This window comes from Blennius ocellaris (assembly GCF_963422515.1).
Source record: "Blennius ocellaris genome assembly, chromosome: 16".
NCBI lineage: Eukaryota > Metazoa > Chordata > Actinopteri > Blenniiformes > Blenniidae > Blennius > Blennius ocellaris.
In genome coordinates, this window is record NC_137665.1 from 5153031 (window position 1) to 5173215 (window position 20185).

The 20185-nt window shown below is 42.0% G+C and overlaps 3 protein-coding genes across 4 annotated transcripts; 2 read left to right on the forward strand and 1 right to left on the reverse strand.

Moving 5' to 3' along the window:
- Nucleotides 1–235: 235 nt before the first annotated feature.
- On the forward strand, nucleotides 236–4218 carry LOC308141683 (parvalbumin, thymic CPV3-like; the record flags this gene model as incomplete). The annotated part of the gene is made up of 4 exons (XM_080511890.1): nucleotides 236–296; nucleotides 912–1044; nucleotides 1509–1618; nucleotides 4058–4218. 4 exons carry the CDS (start codon nucleotides 236–238, stop codon nucleotides 4216–4218), a joined length of 465 nt encoding a protein of 154 aa, XP_080368016.1.
- Nucleotides 4219–9703: 5485 nt separating this feature from the next.
- aimp2 (aminoacyl tRNA synthetase complex interacting multifunctional protein 2) lies at nucleotides 9704–14366 on the forward strand. Of its 2 annotated transcripts, none has more exons than XM_080511194.1 (4): nucleotides 9704–9835; nucleotides 11509–11727; nucleotides 12141–12375; nucleotides 13508–14366. In XM_080511194.1, exons 1-4 carry the CDS (start codon nucleotides 9821–9823, stop codon nucleotides 13894–13896), a joined length of 858 nt encoding a protein of 285 aa, XP_080367320.1. In that variant the 5' UTR covers nucleotides 9704–9820; the 3' UTR covers nucleotides 13897–14366. The 2 variants fall into 2 exon arrangements, with proteins under 2 accessions (XP_080367320.1, XP_080367319.1); XM_080511193.1 differs by having other exon boundaries at nucleotides 9712–9949.
- A 2021-nt stretch (nucleotides 14367–16387) lies between these two features.
- Nucleotides 16388–18997, reverse strand: zbedx (zinc finger BED-type containing X). The gene is made up of 2 exons (XM_080511610.1): nucleotides 18795–18997; nucleotides 16388–18451 (listed from the first exon to the last, which is right to left on the reverse strand). Exons 1-2 carry the CDS (start codon nucleotides 18984–18986, stop codon nucleotides 16739–16741), a joined length of 1905 nt encoding a protein of 634 aa, XP_080367736.1. The 5' UTR covers nucleotides 18987–18997; the 3' UTR covers nucleotides 16388–16738.
- Nucleotides 18998–20185: the final 1188 nt, after the last annotated feature.

Consider the following 20185-nt stretch of genomic DNA (forward strand, 5'->3'; position numbering starts at 1 on the left):
GGGATGTTTTTTTTTTTATAAGATAAATTACAGAAAAGTTATAGATACGTAGTCTATTTAACATTTCTTTTTTAAATTATCTACATGTTGTATCTCTTGTCACATCTATTTTATGTGACAGTTACATTACTTGGACACTTTTTTCATTACAATATTGTCAGTATTCGAAGGTTTGTACTGCACCTGGCTTAATGTGTTAATAATTCACCATGGCTGTTCCTCCTACAGGAATAAAATGTCGCTCTCATCTGTCCTTTCTGCTGATGCCATCGACAGTGCTATCAAGGACTGCCAAGGTATCGTTTTCCACCAATATCGTTATTGCTCTCTTTATTCTGAATATACGGCAGCCCACGTGCTTATGCGCAAAGGCGCAGCGATCAGCGGAGGTGTCTGCACGATGGCTCACTGGAAGCCTGCATAACTTTAAAATAACATTAGGAAAATGCACACAAATGCACAGGAGGCGAGTTTAAGCGCATGTTTGACGCTTTGCTGTGGAGCAAAATATGTATGAGGCAGACACTGTCCATAAAAGTGTGAGAGCCAAGATTTCAATGGTATCACTGGAGTTGAAAGATAAGCAAAACAGCTGCAAGATTAGCATGGAATGGATAAATAATATTTGGAGTTAAAAGCCGTTTTCTTTAACATCTTCACTCGATGACACTGTGTGACTTGCAATCAAACATAATCATAGCTTGTTAGTTGTTGTTTTGTCTATATAATTTCAGCTAACACAAATGGTCTGAGGATTTGCACATAGCTTTTGATAGCTATATTGCTTTAATGATTGTTTAGTCAGGAAACACCAGACATGACTCATGCAAAACATCTAAACTTAGATGCCAGCCAAATAACTGGAGGACATGTTTTTTGCTCATTAAAAACCATACTCTGTTGTCTTCCAGCTCCAGACTCCTTCTGCCCAAAGAAGTTTTTCCAGCTGTGTGGCCTTGCCAAGAAGAGCCCTCAGGATGTGAAGAAGGTTTTTGGGATCCTGGACAATGATGGAAATGGATATATCGAGGAGGATGAACTCAAGTGAGTGAGCAGACAATATCAGAAACGAGAGGGTTTTTTATTTTTTTTGTTGGAAGAGTAGAAGAGGCTGCTTTTGGTGGTGTCTCCAGCTCAATGAGAGGTCCAGTCAAGCACTGCACTGGACAATAGGCTTCACTTATCTTCACCATACAACATGCAGCAGTCGAACCTAACCCGACTGTCAGTTTTTCAAGGTAAATGTAAAAATGACCTCGATTTTAGCTACGCTGGTCACATCAAATATATTCTAGCCCCGCAGAAACTGTGAAAAACAAGCTCATGTACATAGTAAAATACTATTTGTGTCACCATGAATTTGTGTTCTCATGCATTGCAACACAAAACCTCAATGGGTGATGCAACTGAATTAGGTTCATTTCAAGGCGTCATTTCTAAATTTGTAAGTATTGCTAATGGTTACCATGAACTGTACTGTAAGTCTGTTTTTGTGTGTTTTGCACCAGGGGTTTCCTCCAGAGGTTTTCTCCTGGGGCTCGCGCTCTGACAGACAAGGAGATCAAAGGCTTCCTAAGTGCTGCTGATGATGATAGCGATGGTCGGATTGGAGGAGACGGTAAGAACATTATTTTCACCTTTCTATAATTCCCTATCTTTTTGAAATTTCAAGAAGTCTAGTATGTAGGTCACATTCGAAATGGCCAGACACTCACATTTTTTAAGCCTAAATGTGGTTTTAGTTTCATATGTTAGCCCATTGATTAAACATTGATCTAATGACAAGCTGGAAACTAACTGAAATTAAGAATCTCTAAGTTTTCTTTGTTTCTTAGGGCCTCATGAGATAATTTTTGTTTAAAAAAAAAAAAGAAGAAGAAGAAGAATTCACAGTCTCATTGAAGCATGAGTATGTGTTCAGATGTCACATCTTAAAACCATACCATTGTTTTTGTTTCTTTGCAGAATTTCAAGCCCTGGTCCTGTCCTGAACAGCAAGACCCCATCTGTCCATCCCTATGCCACCACTGCAGGACCGCTTCAAGGGCTCTTAGTTTAGTTAGTCATTTCCCACCCTGGTTTAGTACGAACCTTTAGATTCTTTTTATTTTGGAAGATTAACCATGGTCCACAGACATCTCCATCATTGTCACGTTTTTAGTTTTTCCTTTTTCGTATATTGCAGACAGATCTTAAAGCTGTATTGCCCAAATAAATGTACACTTTACCAAATTATTGAAAAAAAAAAATAAATGAACTAAATCCAACTTTGCTGTCTCTTTTTAATTATTTCCATTCAACTGAATTTTGCTTTTTCTTGTAGGCTCCACACACATGCTCTGAGATGAAACAGTACATGCCTGACACAACTAAACACTGTCAAACTCAAAATATTATAAGGTAGCTTTACTATAAAGAAGAACTGAAGTCTTTGATATAATGTCTAAAAAAAACTCTTTGGACAAAGGGGACCTTGATTCCTTCCATCCATCCAGCCATTATATATTTATTCATCCATTAATACGTCAATCCCTGCTCACATTGACACTGGGCGAAAGGCAGAGTGCAACCTGCATAGGATGTGAGTCTATCACTGTTCTAAATCAAATATACATACAGTCATACCAACCACTTTCTATTTAAATTTGTGTGCACATGATGAATGAGACTGGATGTCAGACACACAATAAGTTAGACAAAGAGAGGGGTTTCCAGACGAATGTACATTCTGTTCCAATGTGCTTGTGTATTGTGTGCACATGCACGCAAATGCACTAGAGAGAGAGAGGAGGGGGGGATGGAGAGGGAGAGGGAGAGGAGCCAGCACAGGGGGAAAGCAGTGACCTTGATGACCACCTGAGTGTCAGAGTGGTTAGATCAAGTGACACCTGACCTCAGCTTTGTAAATAAACCCAACTGAACCCGGGTGCTGCTTGGTTCATGGAAACAAAACGCACAGGAAACCCAATGCATTTGCAAAAAATCAAATATGAGATCAGACACAGATAGCCTGTCATGCAGCCATGCAACATTTTTAGCACCAACATTTCCCTCGATTGAACCCGAGGAGCTTCCTCAGGTTCTTCTAAACTCAACTAAATAATCATCTCACAACACTGAGAACTTCCCCAGAGAATGTAAACAGCATGCAGATTTTCCATCCTCTGCACTTAAGAGATTTGTGGGATTAAATTAACAACTACCTCACTGTTGCCCCACCCACATGCAGCGCCAAGACACAGAGTGGTTATTTTCTTTTCTTTTCTTTTTTTTTTTTTTTATGAGAGCTTCCACTTTAGTGTCATTTCAATTATCTGTATATTACAGGGGGAACCTGGCTATTACAGCACACACCTGCTCCTCACAGCAACAGCGTAGAGCATAACCTGGTATTAGGATGAAATCATGGTTACAGTTGCAGGATGTGCACTCATTCCTTTTGGCGCTTGACTCAGATGGATGACGATAAATGTTTTTGGGAGTCTTCCCTTTTCCAACATTCTCACGGAGACCTATGTAAAGGCTTTTATGTAGTCATGGAATAAAGTAACTCAAGTGGAAATTTTGAAGAGCACTAAACAAATAAAAAATAAATATTATTTCAACAATGAAAATTTCATTGATTAAAGTTGGCAAGCGAGGTCTGCGGGGATTTTTCCAATGAGCATATTAACAAAGTAAAGTTGGGAGGTTTATTCCAACATGACAGTGTTGATGCATAGAGGAAAGTTGATGAAGATAATGTTGTCCTGATTAGGCGATGCTGAAAAATATAAATACAACTCATATTCAGATTTAGTATTTTTTTTTTAAACTAAAGATAATGTTATAGAGTTATTCTAAACGCATGGACAAAGTTTGCAGCGTCCAACTTCTAATCATAAGCATTTGCTATTGCAGATGTGGGTCATGCACATTTGTGCAAGCTAATGAGCTACGCTTTGGACAAACCCGTATCGGTGCACAAACACTGCACACGCACGGATAGACACGGCCCTAATGAGATCATCACATCTCTATATTTGTGGTTATCAGCCTCTGATTTCGGCGTCTGCAGAGGTGGAAGGAGCGCGGGAGAGGAGTGGGGGGCTCACGCCACGGGCCAAAAGCGGGACAAGGTTGGGGAAGCCAGTGGGTAACACAAGCCAAGGGACACACGATGAAGCTGTGACCCCTATGGGTCAGGAGCCTGGAGTGGTAAACAGGAAGGAAACGTGAGCCAACAGGTCGACACTGACTGCTGGATGTGCTGGTGTGGGACAGCGGTACAAGATAATGTGACATGTAGATTACCTGGACTCAAGGGCAGCAGCAGGAAAAGAGAAAGATAGAGATGGTTCTTTTTTCTCTCTTGAGTGGGGCAAAAGAGGATAATGTGAAAAAGATATCCAACCACGGTTGTTTTTGGACTGAAAAGGGACTAAACAGGAGGTCTTGATATTCTTTTGCAGTAATGACCTCAAAAGAAGGCTGTATCATCTGTTAAAAGCTACAACTGTTATTTAAATGTCGCACATATATATGGTTTCATATTCCTTTGTGCTGTTTCTTTAATTATTAAAAAAAATATATATATATTATCACTACAGTAAATTGCGATGGCATGGGACTTTTTACAAGACAAGATTTGAGAACATATGAGAAGTGGACATCAAGACAATATTACGGGTGTTCTCTATTCAGTTATTAGTCAAATTAAGGATTAAAAGGGGAATAAAAATATATTTTTTTAAATTAACAATTTCAGACGTAATCTTCATTAAATAGTTTTTTTATGCTGAATGAATATTTTCACAGGTGATTTTCTTAAATCATTTGTCAAATTAAGGAAGAAAATGTTAAAAGTTCGTGGTTGTGTGACTGCTCAAGCCGCATTATGCAAGATGCCCGGATTAGCTTTTTGGGATGGACACATAGGCCTCGCCTGCTTGTCTGTATGGCACCTCAATAATTGATGCCCTCGCTTCATTGTCACCAAAAACTCATATCAAGAAAGGAGTGTCAGGCTCACCTTACTGATTAAGTCTGTGTGAAACTTTAATGTGCACCCCATCTTCAGCCCATGTCAAATGGGGAAAACCGGGGAAGCTTAAACCGCGTGGACGAACACCAAGCCTCCAGTTCTCTGCTGAGACTCACTGTCATCATATTTTCACTCATTCCTGGTCTTTTGGAAGGTATCTGAGATGTTGCCACCTGATAGGCCGAACAGGGAGGAACATCGTGAAAGATTTAACTGCCGTGTTAGGATGACTGAATGGGCTTTGTGAGCTCTGTGGAGGAACTCTATCCATAATGCAGGGGATGACAGCGCTGCCTCTGTTCCCCAACAAGCATTAGTTCTGAGCCCATGCTTATGATGTCTGCGAGCAGCTTCCTTCATTAATGAATGATAGGCCACACACGTATCATGATTCCTTCCATGATACGCACAGGGCATTCATAGAAGGGGATTTCTTGAAATGTATTTCCACCTTGACTTGAGCTCATTGTTGAGCTAATTGCCAATCGACAGGTTTTTGAACATAGTTTGAGCCACTTCAATTAAGTCGACTAATGCAAGTTTGCAGTTTGAACTGAAGACCACACCCAGCTTAAACCTCCCTGAGCAACTGTTATACAGTATGTGATGACGCATCCTCAGACTGAGTAAATGGCTGTCATGAAGAGGCAGACGGGTACTTTGCAGACTTTTCCAAATGAGAAGGCACAATCAGATAAGATGGCGAGTGTCATCGAGGACAAACTTACTCTGACCAGATGAATAATGGAGGCAAACTATCTGTTCGGAGACACTGAATGTTTGTGTCCGTTGAATTTTGTTGGTAAACACCTTATGTGTCAACCAAAAGAAAATACTTGGATGACACTCGCTGTCGATTTAGAAAGTCAGACGTAACTACTGAAGGGCGTCTGTATGGTAAATTGCAGTCTAGGGTGAGACACTCAGAGAAATTTGTGTCAACAGACATTACATCCACGGCAAAAACATAGCGATGTCACTAATCTATTTGTAGTTATTCAGCATTAAAATGTCTTTGAGAGTTACACTTGTAAAAACAAAGTCTTGAAAAACAACATCCTTGACTCTTGAACCATCCCTACTCAGAACGCAGGACAACTCTTTTATTTATTCAAATTAACTCAGCATCTATGAGCTTGAGAGGAGTTGTCGTCTCACTGTAAGCAACCCAAAGCAAAGTATTTGTTGCCGTCTCTCGGTTTACGCACTGTTTATCTGTGTCAGCAATCCAGTAAGACTCTTACCTGCGTAAGAGAGCACCAACAGTACATGTTACCACTCCCGTCACTTTAATCCCATGCTACCTACAACCTGACAGACTCTTGTTTTACACGAGTTAAAGAACTGCTGCGAACTGTCAGGTTTCAGCTACAACTGTAGTCTCGGTTTCTTGCTCAAGTCTTGCAGGCCATCAGATCTGAGTGTTACATCATCAGGGCTGCCAGGCTGGCCTCAGCGCCGGCCGGCCTTCACCCGACTCCTCCTGCCCAAACTTCAGCAAACAGTGAATTATTCAGGGTTAACAAGCTGTTGCAACATTAAACTCAGTTGTGCATATTTTTCATTAACCCCGTGGAGGCTCAGGATGAAAGGAAGTGTCTCAACAACGTGAAACGGCGCTAACCTAGTTCCTTTGACAGAGAGGTGACAGAGGAGAAGGTGACCGCAAGACCTCATGTCAAAGGGGAGCCCGGTTTCAGTCAAAGTCAGGGCCTCCTCAGCTCCTTCCTGGTAATGGATTGTATTGCTGGGTTTGATTCGGCCAAAAGATCACTTGTGCTTGAATAACACTTCCGAGACTGAGTAAATTGATTGTGATTGGCGTTACAGGTTGACTACTGTCGAGATGCAGCTGTCAACAATGAAACGCTTTGGTTTGGAAACAAGAAACCAAAGAGATGTTGATGTGATATGAAAAAACAGTTGTTACATTTTTTTTTGCAAAAAATCACTCTTCAGACAAAGTGCTCCAGTAGAATATTTAAACACATGAGATCAATTTCTGTAGCTTTTGCATGAATAGTTAAACGTACTGTTGAAGGTGAAGCCTCAAACAAATTCTCTTGATAGCAATCTATGTTATGGTATTGTTAGTGTTATTTCTATACTTCCAATCTTTGCTGTGCAACTGACCCATGCATGTGATAAACCTTGCCTATACATTAATGAGTACTAGAACCCCACAATACAATTTATTAATTATATAAAAAAGTAACTTATTGTCACTTGCTTTGTTACTGAATTACACTAACACTAACTATAGCTTTATATGATAAGATGCTGTGAATAAACACACATCCAAAGTATAAGAACAACTGTATTTTCCTATGTAACAAAATATTTCCTCCAATTTACTATTATGTCTTTAGAAGAAAATATGAAGAGATGCATATCATTATGGTCACATTCACAAAAAAGGGTTAAGCAAGGGTTACATTTGTGAGAAGCTTGTTTAATTGGATTATTCATTTTGCGATCTGAATTATGAAGATAGTCAGCCTCCATTCATCCTGTGAAGATAAATGGAGGCTGACTGGTAGTGTAAAGGTCAGCACTCCTATCTCACTGTAAGAATATATTTACTTTAAGTCCACATTTTGAGGCCTGTTTGTGCAGAGTTTGCATATTTTCTCCCGGTACTCTGGTTTCTGTGTTCCAAACAAACAAACAAAATCATGTATTTGAGTTCAATTGGTAACTTGAATTTACCCAAAGGTATGAATGCGAGTGTGTATAGCCTCTCTATGGTTGCCCTGTGATGGACTGGTGACCCATCCACGGTGTACACTGCCTGCATGCATAGATAGCTGGGATGAATGATGTTACTTAATTGTATGTTTACAAAAATTCTACATGAAAAATTATGAAACTTCAGGTAATGGAAAGCACACAGCTTCAATGAAGCCCAACATTTAATTTAAGCATGTTTCTTTTATTTGACAATTGTAAACCTATACATATTAAACAAAATTTATTTTGTCAGATTATCTGACAAGAAGTCCATGCTTACTCAAAACATTGACTCGCTTCACACCTTAACAAGTCAACCCTGCTATTTTATTTCACTGTAATGTTTTTCTGATTGTAAAGCATTCCTTATAAAATCACGTTATTCATATTGTTTATATTCAGACTTTTGACCTTATTGTCTGAACCGGCAAGAGGAGATTGACAAAACTATACGGTGGCGACCTCTAGTGTAATTTTAAGGGATGTGTTCAGAAAAAAAAGTGGCAGCGGAATATGAGATATCTTGTCATATTGCGTCTAAAATCTAAGAAATCAAATAAAGTCCCTTTTAAAATCCATTTGGTGGAATTTTCCCCAACCTTTAAACATATAGCTTTCATAACAGATGCATATTACTTCAGATATACAAAAGAAATAAACGGTTTACTCAACCTAAACACATACTTTGAATTTTTGTTAAGAACATTAACAAGCACATCGTGTCCTCTGTAGTTACAACAACTGACAATTTCAGGTATTAGAATATCCTGTTTTGTGGATAAAACTACATAACTGTGAGATATGATCACAAGAAACCAAAAATTTAAAACAGAAGTATCAACAATCTTGATTTTCAATGTACTTTTATTGAAAAAGTGTGTTTGTTTGTGTGCTTGTTCGGGGTATTCAGGCACGATAAACAAAAACAAAACAATGAATGCAATGAAAATGTTGACATTTTAGACTACGAATAGGGGATTTTTGTGTGGATCTCCGGTCTCTGGTATTGTGAATTATCCTTATAGCCCTTCAACGAATGCACTCTACATTTGTGGGTATTGCCCTAAATCTCTGCACAATAATTTTAATATGGAGTGAAACAATTCACTCCATGATTGTCCAAATATGTGGAGTGGAGGATATGTAGTCAATTGTGGTGTTTTGCCTTGCTGAGTAATGGAATGCTTGATGAATGTTTAACGTGATATTTCCAGTTTATTTTTTATACTTTTGTCTATAGAAATCTCCATTTGATCATTTTAACTATTGCATACTGTTACATGTGTTGAATCCGTTTAAAAAATGTAATCTCAGGATGTGATGTGTGCTACGCTTAGCCATTTCACCATTGTAAAGAGATCTCGATCTCAATACCAGTGTTATTCCTTTGAAAATTCCCCAAATATCATAAGTTTAGTTTTGTTTAGATTCTGTGATCATGTATTCCTGTCAAGCCATGTCTTTATTTTTTTCAGTAGTTCCTATAAATTCATCCCCTGAACTAATAATACTTGCTTTATCTGCTAATAAATCCAATTAAAATGTTTTAGGAACTTTGCAGATGTCATTTACGAAGAGCAAGAGTTTCAAACATAAGGACTGTGTGCCAAAAAGGACCCACATAAAGCTCCTAATCGGCAAGCCAATCCACCAAACACATTTTTTAAAGTTCAAAGAAAAGACACATTTGTCAATCAATTTAGAGGAGCGGACACAATATAAAACACTAAAATGGGTTTTACATCGTTGACATAGAAGTTGACGATTATTGGATCCAGCACTCCACCTAAGTAAAAGTAGGAACCCGTTTATTTATTTTCCTTTATTTTAATTTATTTTTTACGGGTACTTTTGTGAATGTTATTGTGTTTCTTTTAAGAATTTTTATTTTTCTGGTATTTTATTTTTTTATGATCGAGGAAGTGACGTCACCGCGGCCTCTCTCTGCGTGACGTGGTAGCTGCGCTGGCTGCTGCTGCCGCCTGTCAACACATCTGAGCTGCAGAAATCACTTTCGTTCCGGGACTTTAATCAGTATTTCTGACAGCATACTGACTGTCCCCCACCATGCCGATGTACCAGGTAAAGCCCGTCTGTGGGAGTGATACAAAGATTGATTTGCCGACGTGCATGTACAAGTTATCAAACATCCACGCGCAGCAGGGGAACGGCTGCAGCTCCGAGCACGCGCTCCAGGTAACTGCGAACTAACCTCATTTCGGCACTATTTGTGACAGAAATACTTTTGTGTTTCGTTGGTTAGCTGGTGTTTGTGCGTTGTTGCTGATCTACAGTCGTATTGTTTACCGTCTTTGTACAATTCACACAACGCGTTTAGCGCAAGCTGACTTCAGCAGCTAAGCTAGCTGTCTAAGCTAACAATGTGCAATTCCATTTGTGGCTGATGCAACAGTCCCAGCTTCATATTCCACCAAAAAAAAAAAACTGAATTATACTATATAAACTATACTATACAACTATATCTATATGAATAACCAGCGCTGATAAGACGACCTTGTGATGTGGTTAACATTACTTTTATTCTAAATCCTGATGTGTGAAGATTCCAGATGTGCATTCTGAAGCCCCCTTTGAGCTTCATATCATATTATACTCACAATATTAAAAGCTCTAGCTAATAATTCAAAAAACTTTATGAAACAAAATGTATTTAGATCAAACTCAACACTCCACTGATGTTTAGATTTGTAACATACTTTGCAATGTATATAGTATACGTTAACTTTTTAATGCAGTCATATTACTTTTAAAGAATAGATTAGCACTTGTGAAGTGAGATACTTCCATTAATATTTGAGTGTTTTATATTTAGTGTTGTCATAATGGACTGCACCCACGCCCTTTAAGAATGTGGTTTGCGCTCAGCACTTTCCATTTCCAAAATATGTTTGGTTAATCGAGAAGTGACTTTCCATGCTCTTATACATGTACATAAACATGAGGTCACAGGTAAAATCTGCTACTCAAGATGCTCTATCACCACTGCATTGCCAACTAAAAACTGCCACCCCTTTGCAGTCACAGAAGGAGTAGCTTTGCCTTTCGTTCCTGAAGATTATGAAGTTTTATGGTGGCTTTATCTTGGTTAAGATTGCACTTAGTGGTACATTTGGTTTCACAATGATAGTTTACATGATGGCATTTGCAAGTTTTAATTATATTTTGATAATTTCGAATGCTTTGTGTGAGTTGGTGAGGTCAATTTCATAATATCCATTCAGCTTGATAGAAAATGCTGTTGTCGTGGGATATTGGTGAGTTTATTAAGCCTGCGAATTGTCAGCTGTATGCTTGTGATGAAAGTTATTGGACTGCCATTGAAGTTTGGCAGTTTTGTTGGCGGAAGAATGCAGACAGTTCTGCACATGCCTGAATTTCCAGTGGTTATTCATTCCAGCTGTCAATGTCAAGACAGATGAAGTCTCTTCATCATTATTAGAAGTAAGACTGGTTGGAAAGTACCTGCTTTAGTGGCTCTAAAACACTTTCCACGCCAGCAGCTTTTGAATATGAAGCTCACGGGACTTACTGCAGCTTGTCTTTCTAATATTTTATCCATTTACCTTTTCTATGTGAATAGGTGTTACCGAAGATGTGAGTTGTGTGGGACAAATTACATTTGGAGACAGTCGTTCTTTCATACACTGTAAATCTGCTGGAGGGTTTTGCTCAAATGATCATCGCCCAGTAAAATTTTCATTGTATATTCAGTGTTTTCCCCTCTCTCACCACAGAATGGCGAGGTGGACCCAGCTGTCAAAGCTCTGGAGGCCCGGCAGGATGAGATCATGAGGAAGCTGTACGAGCTGAAGGCTGCTGTGGAAGGCCTGGCCAAGACGGTGACGACCCCCGATGCTGACCTGGACCTGACGGTCAGCAGCAGCCTCTGCTCCCAAAGCTCCTGCTCCTCAGCCTTCAAAGGCACCACAGATCTGGACACACAACTGGGCAAGGTGAGGCACAGAGGACTGTTGTCTTGCTCTCGGCATCCAGCCAATACAGCTGAAGGTGGGAGCAGTGGCTCAGGTGGTAGAGCGCGTTGTCTCTCAGTTGGACCATTGCAGGCTTGAGCCCCCTCATCTGTCTCTATGTTGAAGTGTCCTTGAGCATGATAGTATCTTACGAGACTTTTACTGCAGTGCGAGCTGCCAAATGTCAATACTTCCCATGCTGTTCTTATCACGCCCCGAATGTGCGTTTTGTTTCAAGTCGTAAAAACAGTGCTATGCATGCAGCGCCTCCTCATATTGGAATTTGTTTGGAATCAATGAAGGGCTGTGTTCAGATCGCTGCCCGTTTTTGTTTTGATGGTAAAAGTTATAGCAAGACAAAATGTAATGCATCGTTTACTTTCTTGTGTCACAAGGACCTCGGTGCCCTCCGCGACATCGTCATAAACGCCAACCCGGCGCAGCCTCCCCTGACCCTGCTGGTGCTCCACAGTCTGCTGTGTCAGCGCTACCGCGTGTTGTCCACAATCCACGTCCACTCCTCCATCTCCAACGTGCCACCACAGCTCCTGTCTTGTCTCGGCCCACGTCACCCAGACAGCTACGCCCGTCACATGTTCCAGCTGGGCTTCACCCTCATATGGAAAGATGGTAATCTAACTTAATTTATATCATGCTTTACATGTCGCTATCATAAACACCTGTAATTCTGCAGATGTGTTGAGAACAGATCAAGGGACACGTTCACAGTGAACCACACAATAGGGTTGACTTGTTATGACTTTGCTGTTTAATAGCATGCGAAAGTGTGTGGGTGTTTCCTTTTGCTCCATTTTTCAAATATTATGAAACTAATTACCACACCATTCACTTTGTCAAACCGATTAGAGCAAGCAATCACAACTGTAATCAGACACGGAACCATTTGAGTAGGTGTTTGGCTACTTTACAGTGGGATTAAAAGGGGAACCTTGTCAAATTAGGATTTTATTTTCATTATCCAGCACCAAGGAACCAAAATCAGAGCAATGAAGCTGCTTTTTCCAAACTAAAGATGTAACATAAAGTGCTTAAGGCCGTGAAATAAACAAAAATATTTTTGTAGTGGTATGTTTGATGCGATAACTACAATTCATCTGTGAAATTAGTTGCAACCACAAGAACATTTGTAGGTCTTAAACTTCATTTCTCAGTTGCATGCTTGTTTAGACTGTGCGAGGAACCAAGAGAACCTTAAAAACGGCAATCAAAGGGAGAACATGCAAACTGCACAGAAAGATTTCTAAGCCTGAGTGTGCTCTCACAAGGTGGTTTTAAATTTCAACAGTGAAAAAAAAGAATTCTTCAGTTCTTTCAACACTGTAAAAACACTTGAAGCTAAAGTTGAACTTTATTTTCTTCTAAATTAAGGTACATTTTGCACTTCTGACACTAGGTTTTTAAATTACGCTTGATGCGGTTCTACATATGTAATGTCAGGTCTTAAATTATATAAAGGACATTTATGTTTTTGAAATGGTTACAATTTTTCACCCTACCACTCACGTGTTAGGAACTATCGAACCATCACAGAAAGAGAGAGCATTTCGCCACAGTGGATTTGTAGCCGATTGTACACTGGTTGCTCTTACAGACACAATCCAAGCAAATGGGGATTAAGTGCAGTAGATGACTTGTGTGATTCAAACAAGCAAACTTCTGATCAAGAGTTTGCTTCCCTGACCTTTGCAAATGCCATCCAACTTCTTACCTGGTTTGTGACGTCGGTTTTCTCCATCCACAGTTCCAAAATTGCAGATGAAGTTCAGCGTCCAGAACATGTGTCCCATCGAGGGCGAGGCCAGCGTGGCGCGCTTCCTCTTCAAGCTGCTGGCCCCCTACCCCAGCGACCCCGCCGTGGCCACGCTGGTGGACAGCTGGGTGGACACGGCTTTCTTCCAGCTGGCCGAGGGCAGCGCCAAGGAGCGCGCCGCCGTCCTGCGGGCCCTCAACTCCACCCTGGGCCGCACCCCCTGGCTGTCCGGCTCGGAGTTCACCCTGGCGGACATCGCCTGCTACTGCTGCGTTCTGCGAAGCGGCCCGACCCCCGCGGCTCCGGCTAACGTCCAGCGTTGGATCAAGTCCTGTGAGAACCTCGGCCACTTCAGCCCCGCCAAACTGCTCGTGCAATGACGAGAGGCTATTCATGGAGAGGACACCAGAGGCAAAGTGAGGGGAGGGCATTAGAATAACTAAATATCCTGGCCTTGTCTGGAACTCATTGTGATGCTTCCTCCCTTACTGTAACTTTCTACTGAAGTGGCTCAGTGGAAGCCATGTGACCATCAAAGTAGCGTAATTTATCCTCGCCATGCTGCTTTTATACAACAGATTTTAACGCTACATTTTGTAAGGGAGGAAGCATGACAGGAACTGTAAGACGGGCTCGGTGATGGATTAACTCCACCATGCTGACAGAGTTTAAGACAAACACACTGTACACCTTCCACCCACTTTGTGCCTAACACGATCCTGCAATGAATACGCGTGTGTCAATGTATGGTGATGGGTATTGCAATGTGTTTAAAAAAAAAAAAAATAAGATGTAATACTTTGTACCATTCATTTTTCTGAAATCATTAAAAAAAAAAAAAGCTTATACTTTGTTCAACCATTGAACTTTGGCCTTTTTTTCCTTTCTTTTTTTTAATCAGATGGAGGGACTGAACTTCGTTTACATTCATACGCAGTTTAGTGTCGAGCTCAAATGCATGTTTTTAGACTGTAGGAGGAATCTGAAGAATCTGCTTGCAAACGTCACCCAGAAAAGTGCAGATTTGAACCCTCAACCTTCCCAGCAGAAGGCTTGAGCGCTAACCAGATCCAGTAGTTGCTAACTGTAATGTTAGTGGAAAGTAGGTGAACGCTCCACATTTGTTGAAGTGCACGCCTTTGTCCAACAGATGGCAGGATTGACATTTATTGATCAAACGTTTTGCACACTGACATTGATTAACTTTATTGCAGTTACATGGAACTGCAGCTCTTTGAACTCCACATAGAGTGAAAGGTAAGAAGCACCAGGAAGTGTCACTTTCACCGATTGTCAGTAATTCAGTCATTCACACTGCAGGATCTGGAAGAGGAACTATGAATAGAAATTAAAATCTTGCATCACTGAAGATATGACACTTTGCCTTGCATCGCACAGCTTTTGTGGGTGTGCATTTCTCAATGTGATGACACATGGAGAAGGACGAATGATGTCTTTTTAGGCGGTGACTTCTGGTAAAGCAAAAAATGCGGACACATTAAATATTGAATTGATTAAGATAATGCTTACCCTCATGCATGGTAATTAGCCTCTATAGATGTCATTGTGCTGGAGGCACATATCACACTTCTACTTCCTCTGTCAAACTGTCTACTGGACGATACAGAAAGTAGAGAACCGACTCCAGCAGAGACGTGCTGGACATATGAATGCTGGTAGAGTGAGGAGAGCAATCGAAACCTTTTGTCGTAGTGTTTAATGTGACCTGAGCAAGCCCCAACTAGAAGCTTGATCTAATAGCACACTTTTAAGCCTAATCGTACAGTATAGACTGTCTTCGCCTCCCTCAGAGTGGGGACTGAAGTTTCCCTGCTGAAGGACAACCTAATTTGATTTTATCTAATCTAACTGGTTTTACAAGAGTCATGCAAGTAAAACGCTTACGCAGTGCAAGTGTGTTTTGTCTTATGCCAATCTGAAATGACTGCAGTGTGCGAAAGAAAGTTCTTCCACACATTATACTTCAACAATTTATGTATAAAAATCAAAATTCAGCTGCATTTCTGTAAACTACGATACTCTTATTTTTTTCTTTTCAGCCGCAATCTTTTACCTCCAGACATTCACTGTGTTCTTTTCCCACAATCAGTTGTTCAAGCTGCATGTTCCCCTCTTATCAGCTGATGTGTGGTTGAATAGCATCCCGACTCCCCGTCTACCGCAGAGAATACTCTGGAGCAGTGGATTTACACAGCAGTCCACTGCTGGCGGCGTTTTAAACGTCTGTATAATCCTTTCTGACTGCTGAAGGCTAAATCATAGAGAAACACATAGCGAGAACCCACTTTTTTGAGTCACACGTGTGAAAAAAAAAAAAAAAAAGAGAAGAAGCTCAAGGTTTTTCATGTTCTCTCGAGGTTGGTTTTTGCATTTTCACGAGTGCCATGCATTTGACAGCACGGGTCCAGACAAGTGTGTGTGTACGGCTGCATGTTTGTATTCTGTGACAGCCTCCTGTTGGTCTCCAGGCAGCTGTCTGACAAGACGAAAGCTGGTAGCTGACATCCGGGCACATAGCGAGGAATACACGAGGGATGCTGCAGCACTGGAGTTTCGGTGTTTGCGGGCTCTTTCTCGTCTTCATAAACATAAACCCACAACGTTGCGAAAACAGCAATCACTATCTGTTGATGCAGTCGGCGCTGCACCCAAATAAGACGGCTGATCCAATTCCGTCACTAATCTGATTACTTCCGGCTTCGATCAGCATTCATAAAGGGGGAAAAAGAAAAAAAAAGAGAGAGTGAGACATAGACCAACAGGTCTCTTTTCCCGGTCTCTTTATATATGATATAAAACATACAGACAGGAAATGCATTCTCATTGAACAGCTGTAGAAAAAGACACTGGCATAACTGGAAAACAAAGATCACGTCAGTTGAACCCTGTGGCTACTGCAAATCACAACAAAACGCACGGATAGAGAGAGATTCTTTTGTCAATTCATTCAGTCTGAATGTCATCATCTGTGATTGTCAATTTGAGTTGTGTTTTTTTTCCCCTACATGTCAACAAGCCATTCTGGAGTGGAGGATGAACACTATTCCAATCAAACAGGTAGAAGAGGAACATTAGAAAACAAGTCTGGGCTAAAGTGCCTAATACGAGATCGAACTCATGGCTGTCCTGTGATGATTTTAGCACAATGTGGTTTAATTCTGCGTCAATCAAAAGGCAGATTAAGAGTCACCAGTGAGGAATTCACTCGGAGACCAAAGAGCACACGCTGCTGTTGTATCGCAGAAGCTGAATCCGTTCAAAGTAGTCGTCAGTCAGAAAGTTTCTCTGCGACGTGACCAGGTTGCCTTTCTGACTAAAAAGACGCTGGACGGGTGCCGTGGACGGCAGGGTAGTGTTGTATTTAAGGAAAAGCTGCTTCACCCTGGGGAAATCCTGCAGACACTCCAGGCTTTTCCCGGTTCCTTCCACATACTTGCGGATCTCCTCCATCACTCCCCGCTGCTTGATCTGAGTGGTCGGCTTCACAGACCCGTAGCTGAAGAAGTCGTCCTCAGACACGATGGTGGACAGGTTCCGGCTGGTATTCGCCTCGGTCTCGCTACAGGGATCCACCTGAGATGCCTCCGTGGCCAGCAGGGAGCACATATCCTCTCTTTCGGAAGCGACCATCCACCACAGACGAAACTGGGGAGTCGTGGCCGTCGCGATCTTTGCTTCCGTGCTCGTAAAAAGCTCCTGGAAACGCAAGTCGATCGCCACCACGATGGCATTGATGACATCCCCAAAGTAGTTTGCCGCGTCCTTCTGCTCATTGAGTTTGTTCTTCAGACTGAGCACAGTGGGGATAACCAGGCCCAGGTAGCATTTCTGCTCCGCCTGGAAAAGTTCGAGTGCAAAAGCAAGCGGGTGGAAAACAGTCACATATTCCTTCAGGAAGGCCATCTCCTCCGGCTGCAAGCGAGAGACCTCCAGGCGGGCGCAGAGCTCCGTCAGCTCCCGCTCGCTGAGAGAGACGACCTTCTGCATAGCACAGTATTCCACATTCCAGCGTATGACAGCGGGGACAAAAAGCGCCATTTTCCCGATCTCCTCCGCAGCGTCCATTCCCACCTGGAGGTGGTGACATTTGTTCCAGATGGAGAAGACCTTCGCCATGGCGCTGTAATGCAGCTGGCACATGGGCCCCTGCGATACAGCCTGCCAAAAGTCCTCCGTGATGATTTGCTCCAAGGTGTGCGACGCGCAGCGCTGGACGGTGGGCAAAAATAAGAGCATGTCCTGCTCGGGTTCACCCTCGAGAACGCTGCTCACGTTCTCATAGAACCCAATGTCGTCGTCGCTCTCCTGGATGTCCACAACAAACTCTTTGAATACGCTCGTAAAGGGGCTGCCATTGTCAGTGACCGTGGTCTGAACTTTGCTTTCAATGTTGTACGCCACATGGATGTCGTGTATCCGCGAGGCGATGGTGTCGTACGTGAGCCGGCCCTGCAGCCGCGAGAACCCCAACGCAGCGGATTTCCTCTCCAAGGAATCCTGATCGATCCAGTGGCAGGTCATCCCGAAGAAGCTCCTGTTGTTGGCCGACCAGATGTCAGCTGTGGTGCACACGTACTGGATGTTACTCAGCTTCGCCATCAGCTCCTCGCGCATCCTGGAGAAACTCTGGTCCACCTTGGTAAACAATGTCACCCTGTCCATGCACTTGAGCCCTTCAGTTAAACCCAAGACCAGCTTCTTGAAGCCGGGCTGCTCCAGCAAATAAAACGACTGGCAATCCTCCACGATGAAGTTAAAGATTAGCTCGTCAATCTTGGACTGGGTCAGGCATTTGGAGATGATTTCTGCTTTAAGCTTCTTGAGCTGGAAATGCCTGCTTTCCTCGCCATTGAATTCCTCCCTCTTTCTCCCTCTCTTGGCGTCAGGCCTGGCTTCACAACCCAAGTGTGTTCTCTGAAAAAGACAAGAAAAGCGCCAGAGAGATTTCGTGTCACTTTCTGGAGGTGTGCCATTTGGATGTTCTGGCTTCCCACCAGTTTTGCAAACTTTCACAACAAGACAAACAAAAACTCAGAATAAGTCAGACACGGTGGCATAGCGGGCTTGTGTTTTAGTGCAGCCTGACTTGTGCAGAAAGGAGCCTCCAGCGCCGCGACTTGGCAAACAGCATGCAGCCACAATGTAACGTTATTAATCACGAGGGTCGTTGTTCATTCATCCACTCTTTCAAACATTAACACACACCGCGCGCACAGGAAAAAACACACACACACGGAAATCACCCTCTCTAACTTACGTCTAAATGCTTCTTAAGGTTTGATGTGGATGTTTTCGACGTGGACAGCAGGTTGACCCTCGGCAAACACAGATTACACTGGACGATGATATTTTTTCCTTGATCTGCCTTGTACGTGAAATGGTGGCGATAACGCCAAGTATTAATGGCCGATTTTGTCTCGCCAATGGGCTCGTGGTGATCCACATCCATGTCGGACGTTACCTCCACTGTAACCGACGTCTTGAAATATGAAAAAGTAGCGTAATCAGATTTAGTAATCGTGATTACACGTAAAGTAACGATGGCGGTACAGAGATCCTCATGAAAAAGGGGCAGGCCTTTGTCTGGATGCTGCGCTGAGAACTAAACAAGGAGTAGTCAATGATGTAAACCATCAATTTATACGCATGCCTACTACTGATAGTCCACCGTTCAGAAGAGTAATGCGCATGCGCAGAAACGCAAGAGGTGCCTGGATGGTGACGTAGTAGACTCATCCCTGTTGTTTTTCTCGCATTGGAGGCAGCGCTTTAAATCGGAGTCTCATTTCCTTCGGAGCTGCGGCGAATTAGCGCTCCCAACAGGAAGCAGAAGTACTGCGGTTTAATCCTGGTGTCTAAAAGATAAAAAAAAAAAATCCTCTTTCTATCTAAACAACGTATTCAAAAGGTAGTTTCACAAAGATAGAATAATGCACAATTTAAGAGGGTATGGAAACTGCGCATTTTCATGAAACCCCTCAATGTGTTTGACCCCAAAAATAATCTGCCGAATAGTGTGAGCAGCATCTTTTTGTATTTTTGAGATGTTAAAATAACCCTCAAACCTCAAAAATGTATTTTACTGATTAGTCATTATCGTTTGACATCCAAAATGTATTCACATTTGATTCCCTTTGTGGATAGTCTTTATCTTTCTCGAATCTGTGTCCTAAATTGCATAATCAGTTGAGTCTGGAGGATACGTGATTTGCAACGATACATTTTAAAGTCGTATATACAAGTATGCTGAGTTAATAAAAAGAAAAAAAAAGAAAGAAAGACACGTAATGCATTTTACAAGTTTGTTAGGTATAGTAATATCTTTTGATTTAGGAAGACAGGCAGGCAGGCAGGAAGACAGACAGACAGACAGACAGACAGACAGACAGACAGACAGACAGACAGACAGACAGACAGACAGACAGACAGACAGGCAGGCAGGCAGGCAGGCAGGCAGACAGGCAGACAGAAATGCCTTATGTCTGTGTGGAGCTATGTAAATAAATGTGCCTGGCCTTGCAGTAACCTCTGTAACCTGCATGAGCTCACAGTCAGCTGTTACTGCTCCCAACCCCCACCCCCTGAATTAGATGATGGATTAAAGAAGATGAACTGATGTGTCACAGACGACTGTTTTCATAGTTTTTA

Bases quoted from the DNA above. Each gene is read 5' to 3' on its own strand.
- aimp2 (XM_080511193.1), top strand. From the start codon at position 9,821: ATGCCGATGTACCAGGTAAAGCCCGTCTGTGGGAGTGATACAAAGATT. The intron at 9,950-11,508 runs GTAACTGCGAAC...CTCTCACCACAG, and splicing joins GCTCCGAGCACGCGCTCCAG to AATGGCGAGGTGGACCCAGC. The intron at 11,728-12,140 runs GTGAGGCACAGA...TTGTGTCACAAG, and splicing joins TGGACACACAACTGGGCAAG to GACCTCGGTGCCCTCCGCGA.
- zbedx (XM_080511610.1), bottom strand. From the start codon at position 18,986: ATGGATGTGGATCACCACGAGCCCATTGGCGAGACAAAATCGGCCATT. The intron at 18,452-18,794 runs GTAAGTTAGAGA...TGTCTTTTTCAG, and splicing joins ACCTTAAGAAGCATTTAGAC to AGAACACACTTGGGTTGTGA.